We start from the raw sequence: 20199 nt of genomic DNA, 5'->3' as shown, positions 1-20199 counted from the left end.
GTTCATTTTAGTCCTAAAAAACTAACACCGTTAAAAATTTGGTCCTTATTTAGTCAACAAAACGAGGACTAAAACCAAAGTTTCGAGGACTAAAATGAACGTTTCGAAAAGAATGAGGACCAAATTGTACCTTATTTTGAAAGAGGGACGAAAACCAGAAACGGCCAATAGTTTAGGAACTAAAAATATATTTAACCCTTATCTTAACTCAAACGAAAAAAATATGCGATTCCTCCAAATAAAATAATAGTTGCAACATTACAGTTTCATGGATGAAGAAGTTAAAAAAATGTTTGATCTCACGTATCAAATATTCAAAGTGAAGTTTGACACAAGAAAAAGACAGATGTTTTTTATTAATGTGTTTTGAAATTTACGTCAACTACAAATGAAATTAAGCATCCTTTAAGGCTATTTTTAAACAACAGTTATTATTTTCAAATAATATAGTATTTATTCGCAACTAATTATAATTATTTTTCATAAAACCATATTCACACAAACCTCTTAAAACTTGTTTGCACTTTCGGAGGAAAATATTTTTAATAAAAACTCAATGTGTTTAAAAGGATCATAGTTACATAAAATTTCACCAATGAAAAGTCCAAAAATAATTTTAATATTTTTTTAAGTAGGAAAAAAACCTCTACTGCATATCATTTTTGTGAGTGGATAAACTAGGATTAATGTTTGGTACATTTCATGTAAAGTTGAAACATAATTTTCACTTTTTACTTTAAAAAATTAATGTGCAAGATTTTTACATTTTTTCAGATATTAAGATAGTAATTTATCCCGAAACTACATAAATATAAGATATAAAAGAACTTCTCTATACTAAGTATGCGACCGGAGTTTCGTCAGCATCTTGATTTTCATTAAAGTAAGGCACAAAAAGTTTGAAAGTTGAAACATTCAAGCTCTGATTTTTATTTATTCCCTTTTATTGCAATAATGAAGTCAACTATCAACAACCAAACATTATTGAATTGACGTGAATAACAAACACAGAAACCAGAAGTTAAGATCAAAATTCTACAATGGCGTTCATTGAAAGAAAGGAATTCAGGGTTTCTCTAATAAATGAACTTTTAATGCTCTCAAAAACTATGCATGCATAATTGTTTCTCTAACAAATAGCATAAAGTGCTAAAATCCTGAGTTGATTCAAGCTTTTATCCAGAACAATATCAAAAGCTAAAAACAGTGGTGATATATAAACACCTCAAGACAAAATTGGGGGTGAGAAGAGAGATAGAAGCATTTAGCCATGTGCAACCAAATTGCAAAGATGAACTCTAAAATAAGAAAAAGAGAAAGAGACAAGTTTTTTTCTGACCATAGAGAGGTGGAGTTTTGGAGAGAATAGTTACAGGTAGATGTGGCACTAAGCACAAAAGTTAGATGCAGTTTTACACATCAACGGAACTCCAATTCTGATTAAAAAAACAAGACCAGAAATACATAATGAAATGTATCAAATTTTGTGTTTGCACGAGAGGTTGTCTCTCAATCTAACAAATGTTTTGGTGGTAAGATCCTAGATGGATCGGCAAAGCGAGCTGAGAAGGAACGAGGGAGGTTGTCTGGCTCCATCCATCCCATTCCTTGATCAAAGTTCATTGAGTATGTTTGTGGATCATAAACACCCTCCATTGAAGTTGGAGAACTGAATACTCTCTTCTTATCTGCTGATGTTTTCAGTTTTCTCCAAAGCATCTGCCACACTGTTTTTGTGCCATCTTTGTGAGGTTTTGTGTAGCTCCGGCCTAACTTGATGTCTTGTGTCCTTTGACTTCTTGAACCAAACCAGTACTTCTTCACATCCATTTGCTGAGATTGCTTAGTTCTCCTTCACACCTAAAGCTGCAAATCAAGATGAGATTTTCTATAAAGGCACCAAGCATGCAGAAGCAAAGTCACATGCAGAGTAAAGGAGCTTCTGCGTACAAGGATGTATTATTGGGGACAAAATATGGGGTGTTCACTTACCCTTTTGGTCCTTTCTTTTTAGGCTTTCCAGAGCCTAACTACCCTGTTTCTAATGTTAAGTCCCCTTGTTTAAGATTTGGTATTTTTAATCTTATCTCTCATATAATAATATGTTGGGTGACATTAAGTCTGAACCGCCGCCAACCGTGACAGGAAGCAGTTTGGATTCTAGAACAGACGCATGTGACAACCACCATGGGATGAAAAAGATAAGTCTCTATGTGCCAAAATAAAACAGCCAAAAGAGTCATTGTTTGCTAGCTGCCTAACTCCTTCTAGGTTCTCACTTGGATTGGATCCTTTGAAATATCATAAAAATATTAGGTTTTATCAAGAGTGACACCTCTCAACTTTAGTCATGACACCTCATTTTATGTTTCTGTCAACTTGTGATTTCTTATTGTACCATCACAAGATGGAATTCCAAATGATGTTTATTATATGACATATATTCCTTTCATAAATTTCAGATGGACTGTGCTGGGAGCATCTTTTGGGGAATTCAAGTTATTCTACCAATTTTTATATGGCAAAAACAAATACAGCTGCTATAGATGAGATTTCATTTCCACCTTTATTTTCAACAGTAAAGGGTTATAATATACAGTCTTCTATGACTATGCACTATTCATGATTTAGATAAATAAATTTCAGTAACATGACAAGTCACAACATACGACTAAAGTGAATAAAGATAATGATCTTTTTTTGATCTGGACTAAATGGGATGAATAAACTTCCAGGACCAATAAATCATTGTCATGACGCAACAACCTCGAACTAATGTATTGGCTCATGCAAAATGAGTACATAAACAAAAGACGGTTAGAACTTTAAAAGCTATGGCAAAATTTTCACACAAGATTGATAATTCTGCACGTCAAGCTAAAATATGAATGCCTTCTTGTGTGAGGACAATAACACACTACATAGGTTCGGAATACATAAACTAATCTTCACAAAAGTGGACCAAAAAACTTAATTTTTCATGCCCCACCACCCCGTGAATGTGTTATTGACTTCAGTTTCTCATAAGCATCAAAACAGGCATGAGAATAGTCTGACAAAGCACGGAAGAGTTCAGGCAAGCGAGTTTTGAAACACTGTAGTGATTTCTCTCGCACCTGAACACAATGTTTTTGGTGAGATTCAATTTCCTCTTCTAATTTCTTCTGCAAGCTCTCAACGACAAATTGTCTGTCCGAGACAGGGTTGTTGGTGTTCACTTCCTCTCCCCTTTCATGTTCTGCTTCTTCAGGCCCCTTCCGCAGTAAATGCTTCTGGTACCATTCCTCAAAGGCTTGTTTTTTCTTTAAGTATTCCTTTCTGGTTTCCTCACACCTCTCCTTCAACTTCATCTCTTCCTCCTGCTGAAGTATGATGGTCTTTATCACAGCAGCAAAGGAGGAAATAGCAGATTTGGCAAGCTCATCAGGAAGCTTGTCAACATAATCATGCCACGCGTGGAGAAGGTATTGGATTGGCGGATTCTGCACTTTAGGCGGAGATGATATTTTCTCTTTAAGGTTGCTTTCAATAGGGATGAGATTTAATTTTAGCCAACTGTTAAGAGCTTTGATGTAATGCTTTTGTTCAGTCACAAGCTTCTCAAATTGTAAATGCCATTCTTGGGCGACATTCCAAAGTTGCAAAGTGCGTTCGTAATGATGCTTTGTTGTTTCCTTAGGAGCTTGAGAAATATCAAGAGATTTGAGGTCCGTAACTATTTTCAGCTGGCTGTCATGATATGTGCACATATGTTCCCACATATTTGCCATCCTGAAGAAAAATCAAGTGGATTCACAATTAGGAACCAATAATGGTGCAATACTTTAAGTTTCCCCTTTCAGTGGAATAAAAATTCGTAACATAGTGGAAGAAGTAGCAAGATAAAACAATCACATGCATGAATTAAAAATTCTGGATTCAGTTGTAGTAAGTATAAGAGCAAATTGAAAGCTAGGGAAGTAAATATGTCATATCATTCTTATTTTAGTAATAATAAAAGAATTGACAATTTTTATAGTAATGAAATGTTCATCAGTCTACATCCTCAGCAACAGAAAAAAGACAAAATAAAACAAATTAGTAGTAAAGCAAGATAAAAACAAAACACAAAACACTCCTCGCTCAGAATTTAGGATCTAGTAGTAGCGTCTAGGTATTGAGAACAACTAGGAAACTATACATGTACAGCAACATAATTCTTATAGTGATTAATTGTATTCTATAGTAAAAATATGGACTTCAGTATCCAAGGTCAGAATTTAAATGGCACATAAACTGCCAAGAACTAAACTTCACTATGAAAGGCTTTTTAAAGGTTAAAAAACCAATTACTAGGATGCTGGATTGTACTATGCACCAATGTTTCACATTTGAAACTAATTTAGGTCTACAAGCTAGAAGTTCGGAACACTGCCAATCCTGAAAGAAAGTTCACAATGACGTGGGTTTCTTCCTCTGACTAGTCATTCAAACATAGCAACTAAAATCCATAAAATATCAAATTCTACAGAATAATACCATTACGTCTCTTAAAATTTCTTATCAGTAATACATACTCAATAACAAGAGCCACAAGTTTTGGATACAGCTGAGCATCTCGAATCTGGTTCACTTCTGAAACTGTTGAGTCCATGGATTGCATGTCAACAATATATCTTGTATGCAAATGGCTAACGGCTGCTTTAGTCTTTTCCAAGGATTCAGCGCTGGCACCACGCTTCTTCTGCTTGTTTAGAATTGCAACTTTTCTCTGATACTCGAACTTCATAAGCTCACCTTGCTGTTGACAAGGAGTGAAGTTTTGTGACTCAAAATCATAAATCAACAAAACATGAATACAAATATGAGAAAAAGGTACATGTAATGATAGTGTAAAGCATATTTACATTGTCATATAATCACAAACCTTCATGTATGTTAAGTTCATTGACTTCGATAATAACTAGATTAAAAGTCATGCTAATGATAATGTTTGAATGATTGACAATATAATTTTCTTTACACAGAAATGTCTAAATATTGAACTCTACAAGAAAATATTAATACTCTCTATCAAGAATGAAAAAAATTAAACATAATGAAAAGTGTAGACAAGATCACGGACGTTGACACCTACCTTGACCTCTTCATAAAGTTTCTTTTCCCAGGCCAGCAACTTGTCCAAAACAGTGGCATGAGTTTCATACTCTTCGGAATCAATATCATCTTTCCCAGCATCCCCATTGGACACACCTTTGAACGACCTGTTCCAAGTTATGACGCGCATAACCCTAGCAGAATGATCAATGTGCCCTGTTCATATCACCATCACATGAAATTAAACAATCTCAGCAATTCAACAAACTTAAATTTCAAAACAGAAAGAAACAAATCATCCCTACCGCGATTATCAGCAAAATTGGAATGATAATGCAACCTAGTAGCCTCAAGCATCTTGGTAACTTCTTGAGCACTCTCGGAAGCCTTCAAAAAGTGATCATCAAGGACACTGAGAATCTGCATCAGAGTAACGGAAGGAACCACCTTTATTGCTCTCCTAAACTCAGCTGGAGCAGTTTTAGAATGCTCAATGTGCATCTTTGCCTCACTTATCTCATCATGCTCTTCATGAATGTTTTCGTGTACATGATCCTGCACTTTCTCTGGAGTTTTAGGCTCAACCTCGTCTTCAACCACATTCTCCATTTTACCATCAGCATCACCATTATCATCATTATCGTTATTATCATCATCATCATCTTCACCGTTGAGAGAAGCTCCAGGCATGTTGTCCACCGTGAAGAAGTAATCCCAAGCCATGCCCTTAGACTCCGGCATCGGAGGCGGCGGTGTCTTCATCTCCGGCGACAAGGATCCCGCGGTTTTCTTCACCAGCTTGGGGGTTTCTTCTTCCTCCTCCTCGGCGATGGTGAGCGGAACGGGGCTGCTGTGGTGCATGGCGCCAGCGGGCATGGTGGCGGCGCGCGTGAGCGGTACAGGGGAGAACTCGGGGAGCGGCGGGGGCGGGGGAGGAAGGGAGTCCTCGATGGGCGGCGGGGGTGGCGGTGGAGGGCCAGAGGTGACGGTGGGAGGGTCGAGGGGCGGCGGAGGGTGAGGGTCGTGTGTCTCGCCGAGGGCGTAGTCGCTGAGGGCGGCGCCAGTGTTCTTGAGTGCAACGGCGTAACCAGAATGGCCGGCGGCGAAGGCGTTGCGAGCCACGACGGCGTCCTTCATCAAGTTCTTGCGGTCCTTACAGCGTGACACGGATTCCTCGTTGTCTATTCGGGACTGTGCGCAACCCATTTCGGAAAAGTCGGAGGTTGTTGTTTTGGAAGGCAGAAATGTAGTAAGTTGTCACAAAGAAGATGTGAATGATTTTGGAATCGAAACGGTGTCGTATAGAGATGGAAACGAGTTTTTGAGATCTCAGAGTTGGCAGAGCAGAGAAGCGCACAGGAGAGAGTGCGGTGTGAAGCAGAGAGAGTGTGGAGTGAGTGAGTGAGTGAGTGCAGAGTCACACGGGAAAGGACACAGATTCGGTTATTCGCCGCGACTCTGAATTTTGATGCTACTCGCTCAATTTGGCTATGAGGTGTCCCTGTCAATACAATTTTAAAATAACGGTCATATTTCTTATAATAAAACTTTCTTTATCTGGGTTTATCACAGATTAAATTGCTTATTAAAGTTTATCATATTTCTTCTGTTTTTTGGTTTTCACATCTTGTGTTTTCCGTAAAATAGAACCAAAATTTTTAACAACTTTTTTAAAGAAAAAAATATCATTATAATGTGTTAATAAGATGAAATGTTTATTAAAATTTAACATATCTATCTATTAAAAATACAAAATGAGAAACATAAATAGAATCACAAGTTAAAAAAAAACAAATTAAGTTAAATGTGACTATAGAAAAAGGTGTTGGGTGCTTCAATATTAACAAGTGGATTTTACAATATTTAAAAGTGGAAACTTCAGCCTTCAATAAATGATTTATTTAAGTAAGTATATGTAAGCTTATTTATGTAGGTCTAATTTAAATTTCATTTTCAAATACAAATACGTTTTCTATGACATGTTACTGTTTCACATTCAACATCTTTTCCATTTAGGTTTTCAAATTCAAATTTCACTTAAATTTTGTCTCTCTTCTTTCTTATATTTAATTTAGACTTTTTACGTTTTTTTCTTTCTCCTTTCTTAGATTTGGTTTAGATTAACATTTCTCTCTTTTTCTTTCTCTTTACTCTAGTTTGAACTAGTTCCCATACATCATTATGGAAAGGCATAATACCCAATTTTGTCCCCACTTTGGTTCGGAAATCTCAAGTTAGTCCCTTTATAGAAAAGTGAGTTGAATGGATCCTTACTTGTAATTAATTGACTCTAATGAGTCCCTTCCGTTAAATAGAAGGAAACGGAGTTAGTGGACTGATGATGTGGCAGTTGTCTTTGGTGAGGTGTCAATACGCAATTGTTTGCGTGCTTACGTGGTTCAGACAATTCTTTGTTGATACTGTCACCATCTTCGTTATCTTCTTCCTGCTCATGGATTTGTTTGATCTCATCATGGAGTGATTCTCGAGGTGATTGTGCTTGTTTCTTGACAGGGTTTTCTTGTTGCAGCTGAGTTGAAGATGTGCAGAGAAGCCGTGTCACTGAGTTGGAAACTATGCCAGTCAGCTGCTCGGATCTGGTGTGGTGAAGAGCAGTGGTTGCTATACTGGTCAGTGAGCGAGGGAAAGAGCTGGCCATTGTTGCTTGCTAATGATGTTAGGCAGATGATAAGAGACAAGAAACTTGTACCAGAAGGAAAAGAAAAAACACTGAAAATAGAGCAAACAGGAATTATTAATGTTAGTGTGACACAGACATTCAAGACTGAAATTATGGCAGACTATCCCACCCCTAATATAAGGGAAGAATATTATCTCGTTATTCATAACATTTCAGCACAATTTATATCCAAAAAAAAAAGTATTAATCATATTTCTTGGATTTCATTGGTCAACGGGGTAACACAGATCAACAATGTTCCCAAACACCTATTCACGAACATCTGCAATGTTCATTCTTATGAATTTCAAGAACAGAAGATCATAGCTAAACATTTTGCCTCTTAAACATTCCCTTCACTTCCTCATGGCCTGCTTTATTATCAAGTAGCATATATAGGAACCTCTCAAACAATTTCCACATATATGGAAACATGCTTTGCAGATTCCTTTCTTTCCCCTGGACTAGACCAAAACCCTAGCGCACCCCAAAGGTACGTCATTTCCGGCATTACCAGCCATTGTCGTGGCATTTAAAAATGGTTCTTGAAGTAATCGATGGTTCAGAAAAAAAATGAATGAGTAAAAAGAGAGGGGAAAATGTTCGGTGGTGATGCTGGAGATGAAAGAACCCTTCTTAGAAGAGGGAAAGAAAAAAAGGGAGTGGTGGCGTCGGTGGAGAAGCAAGCTCCGGCGAGGGCAGCGGTGAATCTGGGCCGCGAGCGGAGAGAGAAGAAGCGTCGCAGCCATCTGGGTCCTGGTGACGTGCGGCGGCGTGGGATCCGTCCGCGGTGGCTGAATCGAGGCGCGACAAGGATGGATTCGGAGCAGATCTGGGGCGTACGTGAAAAGCGAGGTCCTCCCTCGCACGCGAGAAGGAGGGGCTGGAGCGGCGTCCGACGATGGCCGTCCGTGGGTGTCGGAGATGGCATCGATGCCGGTTGGAATGCGGTGGCCATTTTTGGTTGGGAGGCCAGCGAACTGCAGGGAGAAGAAAGAGACTCTGGGTCTCATCCCGTTGGAATGGCGCGGAGAGAAGAGGAGAACCTGAAGCTTTCTGAACCACGTAAGCACGCAAACAATTGCGTATTGACACCTCACCAAAGACAACTGCCACCACTAACTCCGTTTCCTTCTATTTAACGGAAGGGACTCGTTAGAGTCAATTAATTACAAGTAAGGATCCATTCAACTCACTTTTCTAGAAAGGGACTAACTTGAGATTTCCGAACCAAAATGGGGACAAAATTGGGTATTATGCCTTATGGAAATGATAAATGAGTTATGCTTTGAAGCATTTTATAAAAGCTTAAGAGACATTATGAAAAATGTTAATAATGAAAAGAATAAAAAATCATTTGGTGGTAAAGTGGTCTTTTAAAAGGTGAATTTAGACAACGGAACTATCCACACTACATAATGGTGCATCTATAATTTCTTTAGTTGTTGTGTTTGTTGATTGATCATCATTTTGTTTCTTTTTGTTATTGTTCTTTCTTGAAGTCCAACACTGATTTTTAAAGTGACCATTTTTTTTACAATTCCAACAAGTGATATCATTCCAGACTTTTGTTTATGGTATTTCTCTAGATTTTGATCTGCATCGACCTTGGTTACAACTTTTCTGTCTATTTCTTCTTCTATTTTCAACAATAAATGTCGAACCAATATTAGAATTGGAAGATTTCACTAAACTTTTCCTACGAACATTTTCGCTTAAGATCAAGTCACGAATGTTCTTAAACTTCAACTTGTTATTACTTGCAGAATTATTAATTTGCAGCCCAACTTTCCGAAAGAGATGATAATAAAACTAATGTTAACTACACAATAATTGTATTAAATTCACTAATACGATAAGTAACCGAGTTACTTCACTCATTTTGAGGTTGACTAGCCTGTGAATCAAATACACTTTATTGACTAAAATGACTTCTCATATATATATATATATAACAACGCTTGCATCAAATCTACGATTGTTTTCTCATCTATGATATTGAATTACATCAAATCTACGATTATTTTCTTGTTTATGATGTTGAACGCAACATTCTTGGCTAATATTTCTCGTTTCTAATGTTGAACGCAACATTCTTAGCTAATGTTAGTTGGATCACAGCAACAAGTGATCTAACAACTCTCAATCTTACTCTTCCATGTCATTTGGTTTCTGCTCTCTTAAGGGTAAATAGAATTTCTTATGAATCCAAAGTCACTACCATGTTTTTGAAGAAAGCTCTCACTACTTCTATAAATGACAATAAAAGAGAAAATAATAAACAAAGCAAGAATTTAACATTGTTCGACATATAATATATAAGCCTACGTCCATACTACATTAGGAAATATGTTTATTTTAATGTATATTTTAAGTCTTATATAAGATTACTTATATAACAAAGTGAAAAACAACGTCTCATACTACTAAATATAACAAAGTGAAAAACAATGTCTCATACTACTAAACAATATTGGACTAAATCAAACTACACATTATTAACATTGAGCCTCTTTATTCTTGACTCAAGCTGTATATTTTTTTAAGTGATTTTTAACAATTAAGTATATAAGAAAAGCATTTAAGCTTCTCATAATAATTTACTTTAAAATGGTTGTTGACAGGACTAAATAGGTACAATCCAATTCCTTTTTTCATTTCCCGTCAATAGTTGGTCTATCGATACAATCCATTTAATTTGGGATGTTAATGCACCTGGTTAATCCAACCCATTTAATGCACATGGTTATCATTATGTTGGAAATGTTTCTCATGACTCTTTATTTGAACTGCTAAATGTTTAGTTTTGATTCTTTCTTTACTAAGAAAGTTAATACTTTAACATTCATAATTTGTTGGTGGTAGAGGAGTTGGAAGAATGCCACTTGACTGTACCATATGACTTTCTATTATCAAAGACATAGCAAAGGGTCTTATTTTCCTTCATCATTCATTGCCTTCTCGAAAGGTCCCTCATGCCAACTTCCAGTCACCTAATGTGGTGAACATGGAGAACATTTTTCCTTTATCTCTTTGATATATATATAATAAGCTCTTTGGATGTTTATACTTTATATTTCCTATTTTGTTATTATTAGAATTAAATGGATGAATTGTGTTCCATTTTTTCCATAAGTAACATATTTTTATAACTATTACCTTTTTAAGTTTTTTTAATACTTTAAATGGTTTTAATTTTTGAATACTTTGGACAGTTTTAATTTTCACATGTTGATTATTTTGTATGCAGGTTCAAGTATAATTTTGAGTATATTTGTATGATGATATGATTTAATTTATATAGATTTTAATAACTATATTTGTTTTCACATTCAAATTTAAAATTTTTCTTTAAAAGTTGTTTAATTACTTCATTTGATACATATAAAGATTTAGTAAATGATATCTTAAAAATGACATTGGTTTAAAAATAGTCAGACTCGAGTATTTTAAAATTAAAAAGTTTTAACACAACTAGTTTTGTTATGAATTTAAAACATAATTTATCTAGAAATCAATTTTTTAGAGTTCTTTGTCTTCTCTTTAAGAATTCTTATTTCCTGTTCAAGTTTGAAAACTAGAGACCGTTTGAGTGATCTTGAGACGAGATCTTCTACTTCATCTAATTAGTTTCTACAAAAGAGTGAGTAGATTTATGCTTTTTTTCCCCTTGTTTATGTGCTCTTTGGTTGCACGTGAGCTGTTCTAGTTTGCATGTAAGTTGTTACAGTATGTGTCATCTAAACCCTATAAAAGACTCTTTGTTAATTATGGTCCTAACAGTATATTATGATCATGTTTTATGTGATTTGTAGGAGTAGATAAAGTTTCTTACGTTACAATAATTTTAATTTAATCATTATTAGTTAAAGTTCCTTATATTACAATAATTTTAATTTAATTATTATTAGTTTTTTTTTATAATTTAGTTCGTAAATATGAACTCTTATATTTATAGATATGATTTTTTTTTATTGAACTTTCTTATATAATTAAAATAATTAATTCTTAGTAAAATTACATATGGATAAAAATATAAATAAATAACATATGTGAACTATTTTTTATTTCATTAATTAAATAAAAATTAATTTAAAATGACATTAATATTAATTTTATATTTTTATTGTTGAAATTTTTATTTTTATCAACTAAATTATAAAATTTTCAATGTCATATTAATTTAGAAAGAAAATTTTAAATTTAATTTATAAATACTATATATTATTTATAACATATATGAATATCAAATTAGTTTCTTCTAATAAAATAAAAACATATAAGTTCACTTTATCATAACTATTTTATCGAATAACTTTTTAGTGAAAATTTTAAAATATTTTTTTAATGTAACTAATATAATTTAATTAGTTAAAAAATATTTAAATATACTTTAGTTTAATTATACACTTTGAATGTCTAGACTTTAATTTAATGTCTAAATAATTCCAAAGAAATTAATTATATACTTTTTGTTATTTTCTACAAATTATTGAAAATCTTATTTTACAATGATAAGTTGTTTTAGCAACATTATATTTAATATATATATATATATATATATATATATATATATATATATATATATACACTAAAAATTAAATAAAATAATAAATATATTGTAATTAATTTTTAAAAAAAATGCATCTAACAAAACTAGAAGACCAACTTAATATTTTTGAATAAAAAATTGAAATTAAAAGAATAATTAAATCTATGATCAAATTATGTGTACATGCTCATAATTCCTTTTGCGCAATTATATATATTTATTTATAAATAAAAGAAAAAAATTACAATTTTTATTATATATATAAGTTCTATTAAGGAATAAATCAATGTTATTCTTTTTGTTATTTTTTTATAAAAATATATATTTCACATTGTTTTAATTGGTGTAACATCCCAAAAATATAGCTTTAAACTATACTTTATAAGGGTCCTTACATTTATAATAAAATAAAATAGAACAGTTACAAGAAAAAGTAAAGTTAATTTACAGTTATCCTAAAATAACCATAAATTAAAAACTTTACAGAAACAATACAAATACACACCAAAAGAGCTTACCGATCGATCATACAAGAAGTGTATCGACCGAACGGTCCCACACTAATACAAAAGGAGTACAAGACCGAACGATCTTGCTCTTAAACTACCTTCTTCTTCTTCCAGCGCTTGCTCCAGAGAGTCATCTGCACCTTTTGCTCACACCCACAGGGTGATCATTGCAAAGACAAGGACGACCGAACGGACCACATGACAAGATAGGAAAATAAGGGTAAGTTAGTGTAATTTAATTAACTATGTAAACATACAATTCATGCAATCATATAATACAATCATCCATCTACGAAAAACATACAAGCATGTTATAACCGACCACTTTTACTCTGACTGTCCGAACTGTATGAATTATGTAGCTACGACGTTCTTGCACTCGTGGAAAGGTAAGCTGGAAAATCATCAGAATTACCATAGCTGGAAACTCAAGCTGCCACACGAGGTTAGCCCTTCACCCTCACTGTAGCTAGAAACCCAAGTCTACACATGAGTTTAGTCCGATAGCTGGAACCCCAAGCTATACGCAACCAAGCCTCCTACTATTCTCACCACATGTGCCACCATTCTCTACTTGAGACTTGGTGACCATTAGAATGTCAGGATGAACGACAACTTAGTTTGACCATATTCATACTTTACAATTCCATAACCATTTCTGAGATATTCCTCCTTGGAACACTCATTCATATCCATATAGTACAAATCACATCATACTTCTTCATATCAATACTATTTCATTCATATCACATTTTAAATACCATGCCTCATTAACAACATATTTCCTCATCCATAACACCCTTAAATAAATTCAAACCTAACATTAAACAACATCACCATTGAGCACAACTGACTCAGAAATATCAACACTTATTATGAATAAAACCTGACGGTAGAACACCCCCACATGCGAACATGACCGTACGGGATATTGTTTCCCTATGGTGAACATGACCGAACGGTCATGTAAAGAGTGAAACTCAAACATGAGCCGAACGCTATTAGCTTGATCAGAGTACTATTGAATTAGACCAAACACTTATTGATTAATGCCGACCACTAGTAGATCATACCGAACACTATTATCTTAGACAAGTCACTATAGGCTTAGGCCGAACACTGAAGGCTTATGCCGAACGTTATAACCAGGCTAAACACTTTAGTTGAACTAAATACTTATTGTGAGACAAAACATTTTCTCATTATTCAAAGACTATAACCGAACTGTATTTACTAGACATAATCCAAAGAATTGACTGAATACTATAGAACATCTATAATTGGACATAATCAAATACTAAAGCTTGTAATCAAAATCTAAGAGCTTAAACCGAATACTACGAGCTTAGACCGAACACTCTTAGTTTCAATTTCAGTTACATAATTTTGGTAAAATGATGAGATCGAGTGCTTAGTGAATCACCTAGCACTACTGAAATCGAGTGCTGACATCTGGCCGAGCACTACCAAGACCGAGTGGTCACTAACAGTTACAGTATATGACTGACCGAACGCTATATTAAATTAAAAATCAACACTAGACCGAGCGGTCATTAATTGAGAATCCACAATAGCAAAACTCAGTTAAGACCGAACACTAGAGAGAAGTCGAACGGTCAATTAAAGATCTTCAGCAAATTACATAATTCTGCAGAATAACTGCAAAATTAGGATCAACACCAAACCTTACCAATTCCACTCGGCCACTGAACCAGAATTATGCAGAAACAAAATCATCATAAACACGACATCAATATTCCACACCAATAACACCGAACACCCAATTCATCCAATTTTACATTCATACAGAATCATTCAAATCAATTTCATACATTAAAACCAAGTAATTAAATTAGCTAGCTTTCCTTATCCCTTTGACCGAACCGAACAACGATTATTCTTTTCCAGACTTTGCTTTCTCACTAGAAAATTCCAAAAACACCTATATTTCACCGGTTGGTGAGAAAAGACCAACCAAAAATTACCAGAAAAGTGATAAAAGATGAGAAGAAGAAGCTGATGAACACATGCAACCAGGAACTTGGTTTGAATGTGTCGAAAAATAAACGTTCTAAGAAGAAGATGAACATACTAGCTCCAAACAACAATTTGATCGGTGCAAAGTGAAACCCTTGACACCAGGAAGACTCAGGTGTTGCCTGATTGATGATCGGAATAAGAAGAAAATGAGAATTTGTGGAAAGAAGGAGAAGAAGTTTAGAGAGAAGGAAGAGAAAAGAAGAGGCTTAGAGAAATACAGATTATGAGAAAATGAGATGAGCTGTGTTTTGGGGAAAATTCTATAAAATGCTCAAACTCTTCTATTTGAAACATTTGTCCTTTGCACATGTCATTTTCAGGAGTTTCACAGGATATAATTGATGTAGTGAAAACAAATTCAATAAGTGGAGGGATTTTAAATTCTGAATGTCAATAACAACTTCAAAAGGTATGTATAGCATCTATTGGATTATAATTTAAGTTGATTTGTTTTCTTTTTCTATTCAGAAATAATTAAAAAATTAACTATCAAAGTCATTAAAAAATTACATTTATTTATTGACACAATCACTGTTATAACCAATAGTCACTATTATATACATATGAAGGTTTTTTAATCTATTACTAATTTATTGTAGTAAAACTTATTATTGAAATGTGAACATATAATAACTATTATTTAGAGGAGTGAATCTAAATTTAAATGTTTATTTTAATATGATTGAAGAGCTGTCAATAAAATGAACTCATGCATTGATTCTTATCTAAAAGTCGTTAGCTATTTGAACTCATGCATTATATTGTTTATGGTCCATTAAAAATAAAATGTAATTTATTTTGTTACTTTTATTTATTATTGTTCTAGAAAACTAGAGTAAAGTATTAAGCACTTAAAAGTTTAAAGAATTTCATGTTTTTCAATTGGTTGAAAGACAAACGATAAGTTGAATAAACAAAGAGATATTATTGCCTCTTGTAGGAAACGAGGGATTGAAGAGCATGTTGTGGAGATGGCGGTTATGGTAAAAAGGGCCTACAAACTGTTCATATTCCTTCAGTCTGCCGAAAAGGAGCACTCAGTAGATGCAACATTCGTCTGGTGCTTCTTCGCCCTCCAGCATCTTTTCAAAATCCGCCACAAAATCACAGCTTATGTTATGTTATGTATGCAATGATGATCGGATGTTGACCAATAACAAAAAAGATTAAAATATAAAAATTAAAACACAAAGTTTTGATAAACTTAAGAACTAGAAAATAAGAAAATTTATCGGTACAGATACTAAACCTTCAAATTTTACTAATAGTACATAAATTAAATTATTATAAAATTTTGTAAAACAATCATAAAGCAAATTAAAAAAAAAATGTGACCAAATTTTCTTGCATTACAATAACTAAACACAGTACATTAATAATTGACAGCAAAAAGGCACACCAAACAAAACATAAAGAGAGCAACTAGGAAAAACACAAAAAAATAAAATACAACAAAAGAAAATAAGCAATGAAGAAATAGACTAATTGACATGGTCTTGGAAAGGGGTGAGACATTCTAATTCTATTTTGTCTGCCAGATAGAGCAAACTGTTTGAACAAAAGAGAGACCAAGTAGAACAATGGCAGCAATGGTAGCAGCAGTTTGCCATGGTCCTTTACAGTAATCACGTCTTAGAGTTGACTTCAATTTAAGACGACGACTTTTATACGAAGCATCCAACTCTTGCCAGAGAGAAACATAATCAGAACTGAAATCTGACAAAACAATATTTCTGCAGAGACGCTTGGTCCTTTCAGCTGCAGCATCGCTGTCACCTAATAAGTTTTCCACAATTCCATCTCTAACGAGAATATCCACATCCTTTCCCGTGTTCACTAAGTATTGCAGAACAAGAGCATACTCTGTAATGTATCCCTCATCAGGATAGTGAAACTGCTCCAAAACCACCATGTTGCGAAACAACTCTTCAGTAGAATCAGACACACTAAATTTTGGGATTTTAAGAACCCTTCTTGAAAAGCTTAAGTTTAGTAAGCACTTACTTTCTGTGCTTGCAAACTTTATTCCTGCTTCTGATAACTTAGTAACACTAGGAATATGCGGCCATTGGTTGGTTCTTGTAGTTTGATTTCTTTCATATAAGTGAAAAGTTCGTAACAGATCGGTGAAGTGATGACATGTAATAAAATTAGGAGACAAATTGGACTTATTGAGAGACTGAAAGTATTCAAAGGTAAGTTTGATGAATGGAGAGATGCCATTATTTCCAAAATTACCAGTAGACTGACAAAAGAGATAATTAAGAACAAAAAAAGGAAGTTGGTTCTCAAGTAACAACAAATCAGAAAATATGGTATTTCCCAACCATGGTGTTGAAAGATACATGTCATCTGTCCCATATTTAGTTGTCCAAAAGAGTTCAAGTATAAAACCTGAATCCACAGAGATTATCTCTACCAGTTTGTTCGGGGTGAATTGAAGTGCGTCTGAATAACAGTGACGAATTAGGGGCTCCTTAGATGCTATATTGTGGATCCAGCTTTCCGTACTTGTATTGGTTCGTTCAAGAAATGACTTCAAATACATAACTTTGTGTCTTTCCATATTCTGAAGATGGAGACTATTATGGTGATAAGGGCCTATGGAAACAACCTTTGGAGTATAAGCTTCTTTGTTGAGTTGGCGAATAAGTAGAGGTACTCTGTAAATGCAACACTCTTTAGTTATGGGTGGGCTTGCTCTCTCCAGCATTCCTTTAACATGGATCACAACATCATCCGTGTTCATCATTTTACTGATCTAAACAGACAAAAATGGAAGAAATTAAAGTAAGTTAGATTCCAAAAACCAAAACCAGAATTAGAATGATGAAACTATCAAATAATCTGATAGTGGGAATTATGGCAGATCTTAAACAATGTAAAAATTTAGCACTCACCGTACTGCATACTCTGTTTGAAAAATCAACAAAATAATGACCATTGATTTACCAATATCAAAGCTTTTAGACCCACTCATTAAATATTTTATTATTAGTACTCACCTCACTCAAATTCTAACAGTAACATCCCAAAAATTCCTCTATCTCACTCATTGCCTAGTGACTTCCACTAAGACATAAATGTCTAATTGTGTTGTTGATACAAGTTGTTTGTTTAAAAAAATATATTCTCCTGGCAATTAATTATTTATACGTAACTAATCAAGTTCACACTTCTACCATCAACTATCATGTAGTACAATCATTATGCCGAGAGATTATTGTCGGACATTTTTCTTTTTCATGTGAAGGCCCAAATTCTGGACTAGACGTAACAATTGGTGATGCAAGGCCCAATAACTCACAACAAAATGAATATCTGATTTTATTTATTACTAGAGACTTGTTTGTTTTGTTGTTGGGTTGTCTTATTTTTGTGTTTTCCTAAAAATAGAACCAAACATTTTAGCAACTTTAAAAAGAAAATATCATTATAACGTGTTAATAAGATGAAATGTGAGCATACCAATAACTATTATTCAGAGGAGTCAATGTCTAAAATTAAATGTTCGTTTTAATCTGATCCTCATGCATTTGTATGATAACAGTGATTATGATAATCATTTTGGTTCGGTTATATGGAAACTTATTAAAGATGATTTGGTTATGATGAGAGAGGAGAAACAAATTCTAAATTATATTATATTAATTTTTTTTATATGGAGACATCCTGTAATAGGGAAGACTTAATCATATAAGTGAAAAAAAATTTAATTGTGTAGATAAAAAGAATATGCCTTCGAGACTGAAAAATGTAGAGTTGAAAAAAATGTTCTCATTGCTGGTAAATAGACTTAAGAGTCATTTAATAAGCATCTTCTCACAAGGAAGTTGTCAATGTTGCTTGAACATGCATTATGTTATTTATGGTACATCGAAGATAAAATCGTTTAATAATATACTTTACTTTATTACTTTTATTTATGATTGTTGTAAAAAATTAGAGTCAATATTTGAGAGAAAGGATTATGCATTAAAAAGTTCAAAAAATTTCACGGTATAGACACAATCATGTAAGAAGTTAAAATACCTTTATATTAATAATCTAATAATGATATTAATTATCTTAGATTCTTTGATGTTTATTGCAAAATAACCAAATGATAAGTTGAATAAAAAGGGAATGTTATTGTCTGATGTAGTTATCAACTAAGAACAAATCTACTCTTATATAAGGTATTGAAAGAAACTTATCAGATTAGTCATCATAATATTCTATCAAAAATAGTTTAAGTATAAAACCAAAAATACATAAAAAGATCTTTTTGCTTAACTCAATTGTTTATGAATAATAGCTACAAAATTAAAACTCCATTCCTTCTACTAAATAGATCCAACTCTCCAAACTTGATTATGTCTTTCACAGTTGTACTAATGTAGAAATCGCTTTTTGTGACAGATAAAAATGACTTATTATAACAGGTGGCTTGACTTCATAGTTTTGGACGTCATAAGGTATGTGCTTTTTATGATGTGGCAGAAAAATACATCATAATAAGTTCAACATATTATGACGTCTGCCACCTATCATAATAGGTGTGTGTTATGACTAATTTTGACGTGGTTGAATTTACCTATCATAACATATGATGTAGATATTATGACAAGTAATTGTTTACCTGTCACAATATATGCTTTTTCAAGTTAACCTATTATTGCATACATGGTTATGTAAGTCATAATTTTTTTTAATTCATTATTACATTTGACATTCAATCAATTTCCTGTATTATCATCTCATCCAATCAATATAACTTGAAATAAAGAGATTCAATTGAACTAACAAATGAAATTCATTTCAAACATTAAATTGTTTAATAATAATTAATACATAATTTGTATATCAAACTATATATTAAATCCAAATATTACATTAACTTATATACACTATAAATTGTAGTCAAGTTTTTGTAATTTACTAACACTTAAAATAAAATATGTCCACTTGGTTCTAATGTCTTTAATATATGAAAGTTCCATTGGAGATGAATCATTAAAGATATACAAATAAAATAATTGAGTTAAAACAATTTTATAATCAAGGATTAGATAAGTATTTAATTAGTTTTTTAATACCCATATTAAAAATAAAAGATGGGAAATAAACTTGTTAGTAAAGTTCGGAAATCTATTTAATAATTACATTCCACCATTTTGGTACCATGAATGATCACGTAGATTAGGATAAAATCACAAGCATATAATCATCCTACACATTTCCTATATATATCTTCATTCAGGTTCTCATGTACACAGCTTAAAATAAAAGAGGAAGCAAAAACACAGAGTTATTTGCTGGAAAATTTATGTAAGTAGAATGTTTACCTAAGAATCCAGTAC

The 20199-nt window shown here is 33.2% G+C and overlaps 3 protein-coding genes across 4 annotated transcripts; all 3 read right to left on the bottom strand.

Annotated features, from left to right (window-relative positions):
- Positions 1–1509: 1509 nt before the first annotated feature.
- On the bottom strand, positions 1510–1830 carry LOC124832927 (uncharacterized). Its single transcript, XM_047307269.1, has one exon. It carries the CDS (start codon positions 1828–1830, stop codon positions 1510–1512), a length of 321 nt encoding a protein of 106 aa, XP_047163225.1.
- LOC124832935 (DNA ligase (DUF630 and DUF632)) lies at positions 1723–6552 on the bottom strand. 2 transcript variants are annotated; one of them, XM_088107056.1, is made up of 5 exons: positions 5382–6552; positions 5117–5292; positions 4557–4780; positions 3117–3771; positions 1723–1866 (listed from the first exon to the last, which is right to left on the bottom strand). In XM_088107056.1, the coding sequence occupies exons 1-5, from the start codon at positions 6280–6282 to the stop codon at positions 1861–1863; spliced, it is 1962 nt and encodes a 653-aa protein (XP_087963182.1). In that variant the 5' UTR covers positions 6283–6552; the 3' UTR covers positions 1723–1860. The 2 variants fall into 2 exon arrangements, with proteins under 2 accessions (XP_087963182.1, XP_047163237.1); XM_047307281.2 differs by lacking the exon at positions 1723–1866 and having other exon boundaries at positions 2674–3771; positions 5382–6550.
- A 9646-nt stretch (positions 6553–16198) lies between these two features.
- LOC124832919 (UPF0481 protein At3g47200-like) lies at positions 16199–17916 on the bottom strand. Its single transcript, XM_047307259.2, has 2 exons — positions 17758–17916; positions 16199–17618 (listed from the first exon to the last, which is right to left on the bottom strand). Exon 2 carries the CDS (start codon positions 17607–17609, stop codon positions 16380–16382), a length of 1230 nt encoding a protein of 409 aa, XP_047163215.1. The 5' UTR covers positions 17610–17618; positions 17758–17916; the 3' UTR covers positions 16199–16379.
- Between the last annotated feature and the right edge of the window lie 2283 nt (positions 17917–20199).

Source organism: Vigna umbellata, chromosome 2 (genome assembly GCF_029865625.1).
Source record: "Vigna umbellata cultivar VRB3 chromosome 2, Vumbellata_1.0, whole genome shotgun sequence".
Classification (NCBI taxonomy): domain Eukaryota; kingdom Viridiplantae; phylum Streptophyta; class Magnoliopsida; order Fabales; family Fabaceae; genus Vigna; species Vigna umbellata.
Note: the sequence above shows the minus strand (reverse complement) of the source record. Positions and strands in the feature narration are given on the sequence as shown.

Coding starts and splice junctions, on each gene's coding strand:
- LOC124832927 (XM_047307269.1), bottom strand. CDS start 1,830: ATGGATGTGAAGAAGTACTGGTTTGGTTCAAGAAGTCAAAGGACACAA.
- LOC124832935 (XM_047307281.2), bottom strand. CDS start 6,282: ATGGGTTGCGCACAGTCCCGAATAGACAACGAGGAATCCGTGTCACGC. Junction 5,293..5,381: donor CAATTTTGCTGATAATCGCG/GTAGGGATGATT, acceptor TGATATGAACAG/GGCACATTGATCATTCTGCT. Junction 3,772..4,556: donor CTTGTGGCTCTTGTTATTGA/GTATGTATTACT, acceptor ATTTTTCTTCAG/GATGGCAAATATGTGGGAAC.
- LOC124832919 (XM_047307259.2), bottom strand. CDS start 17,609: ATGATGAACACGGATGATGTTGTGATCCATGTTAAAGGAATGCTGGAG.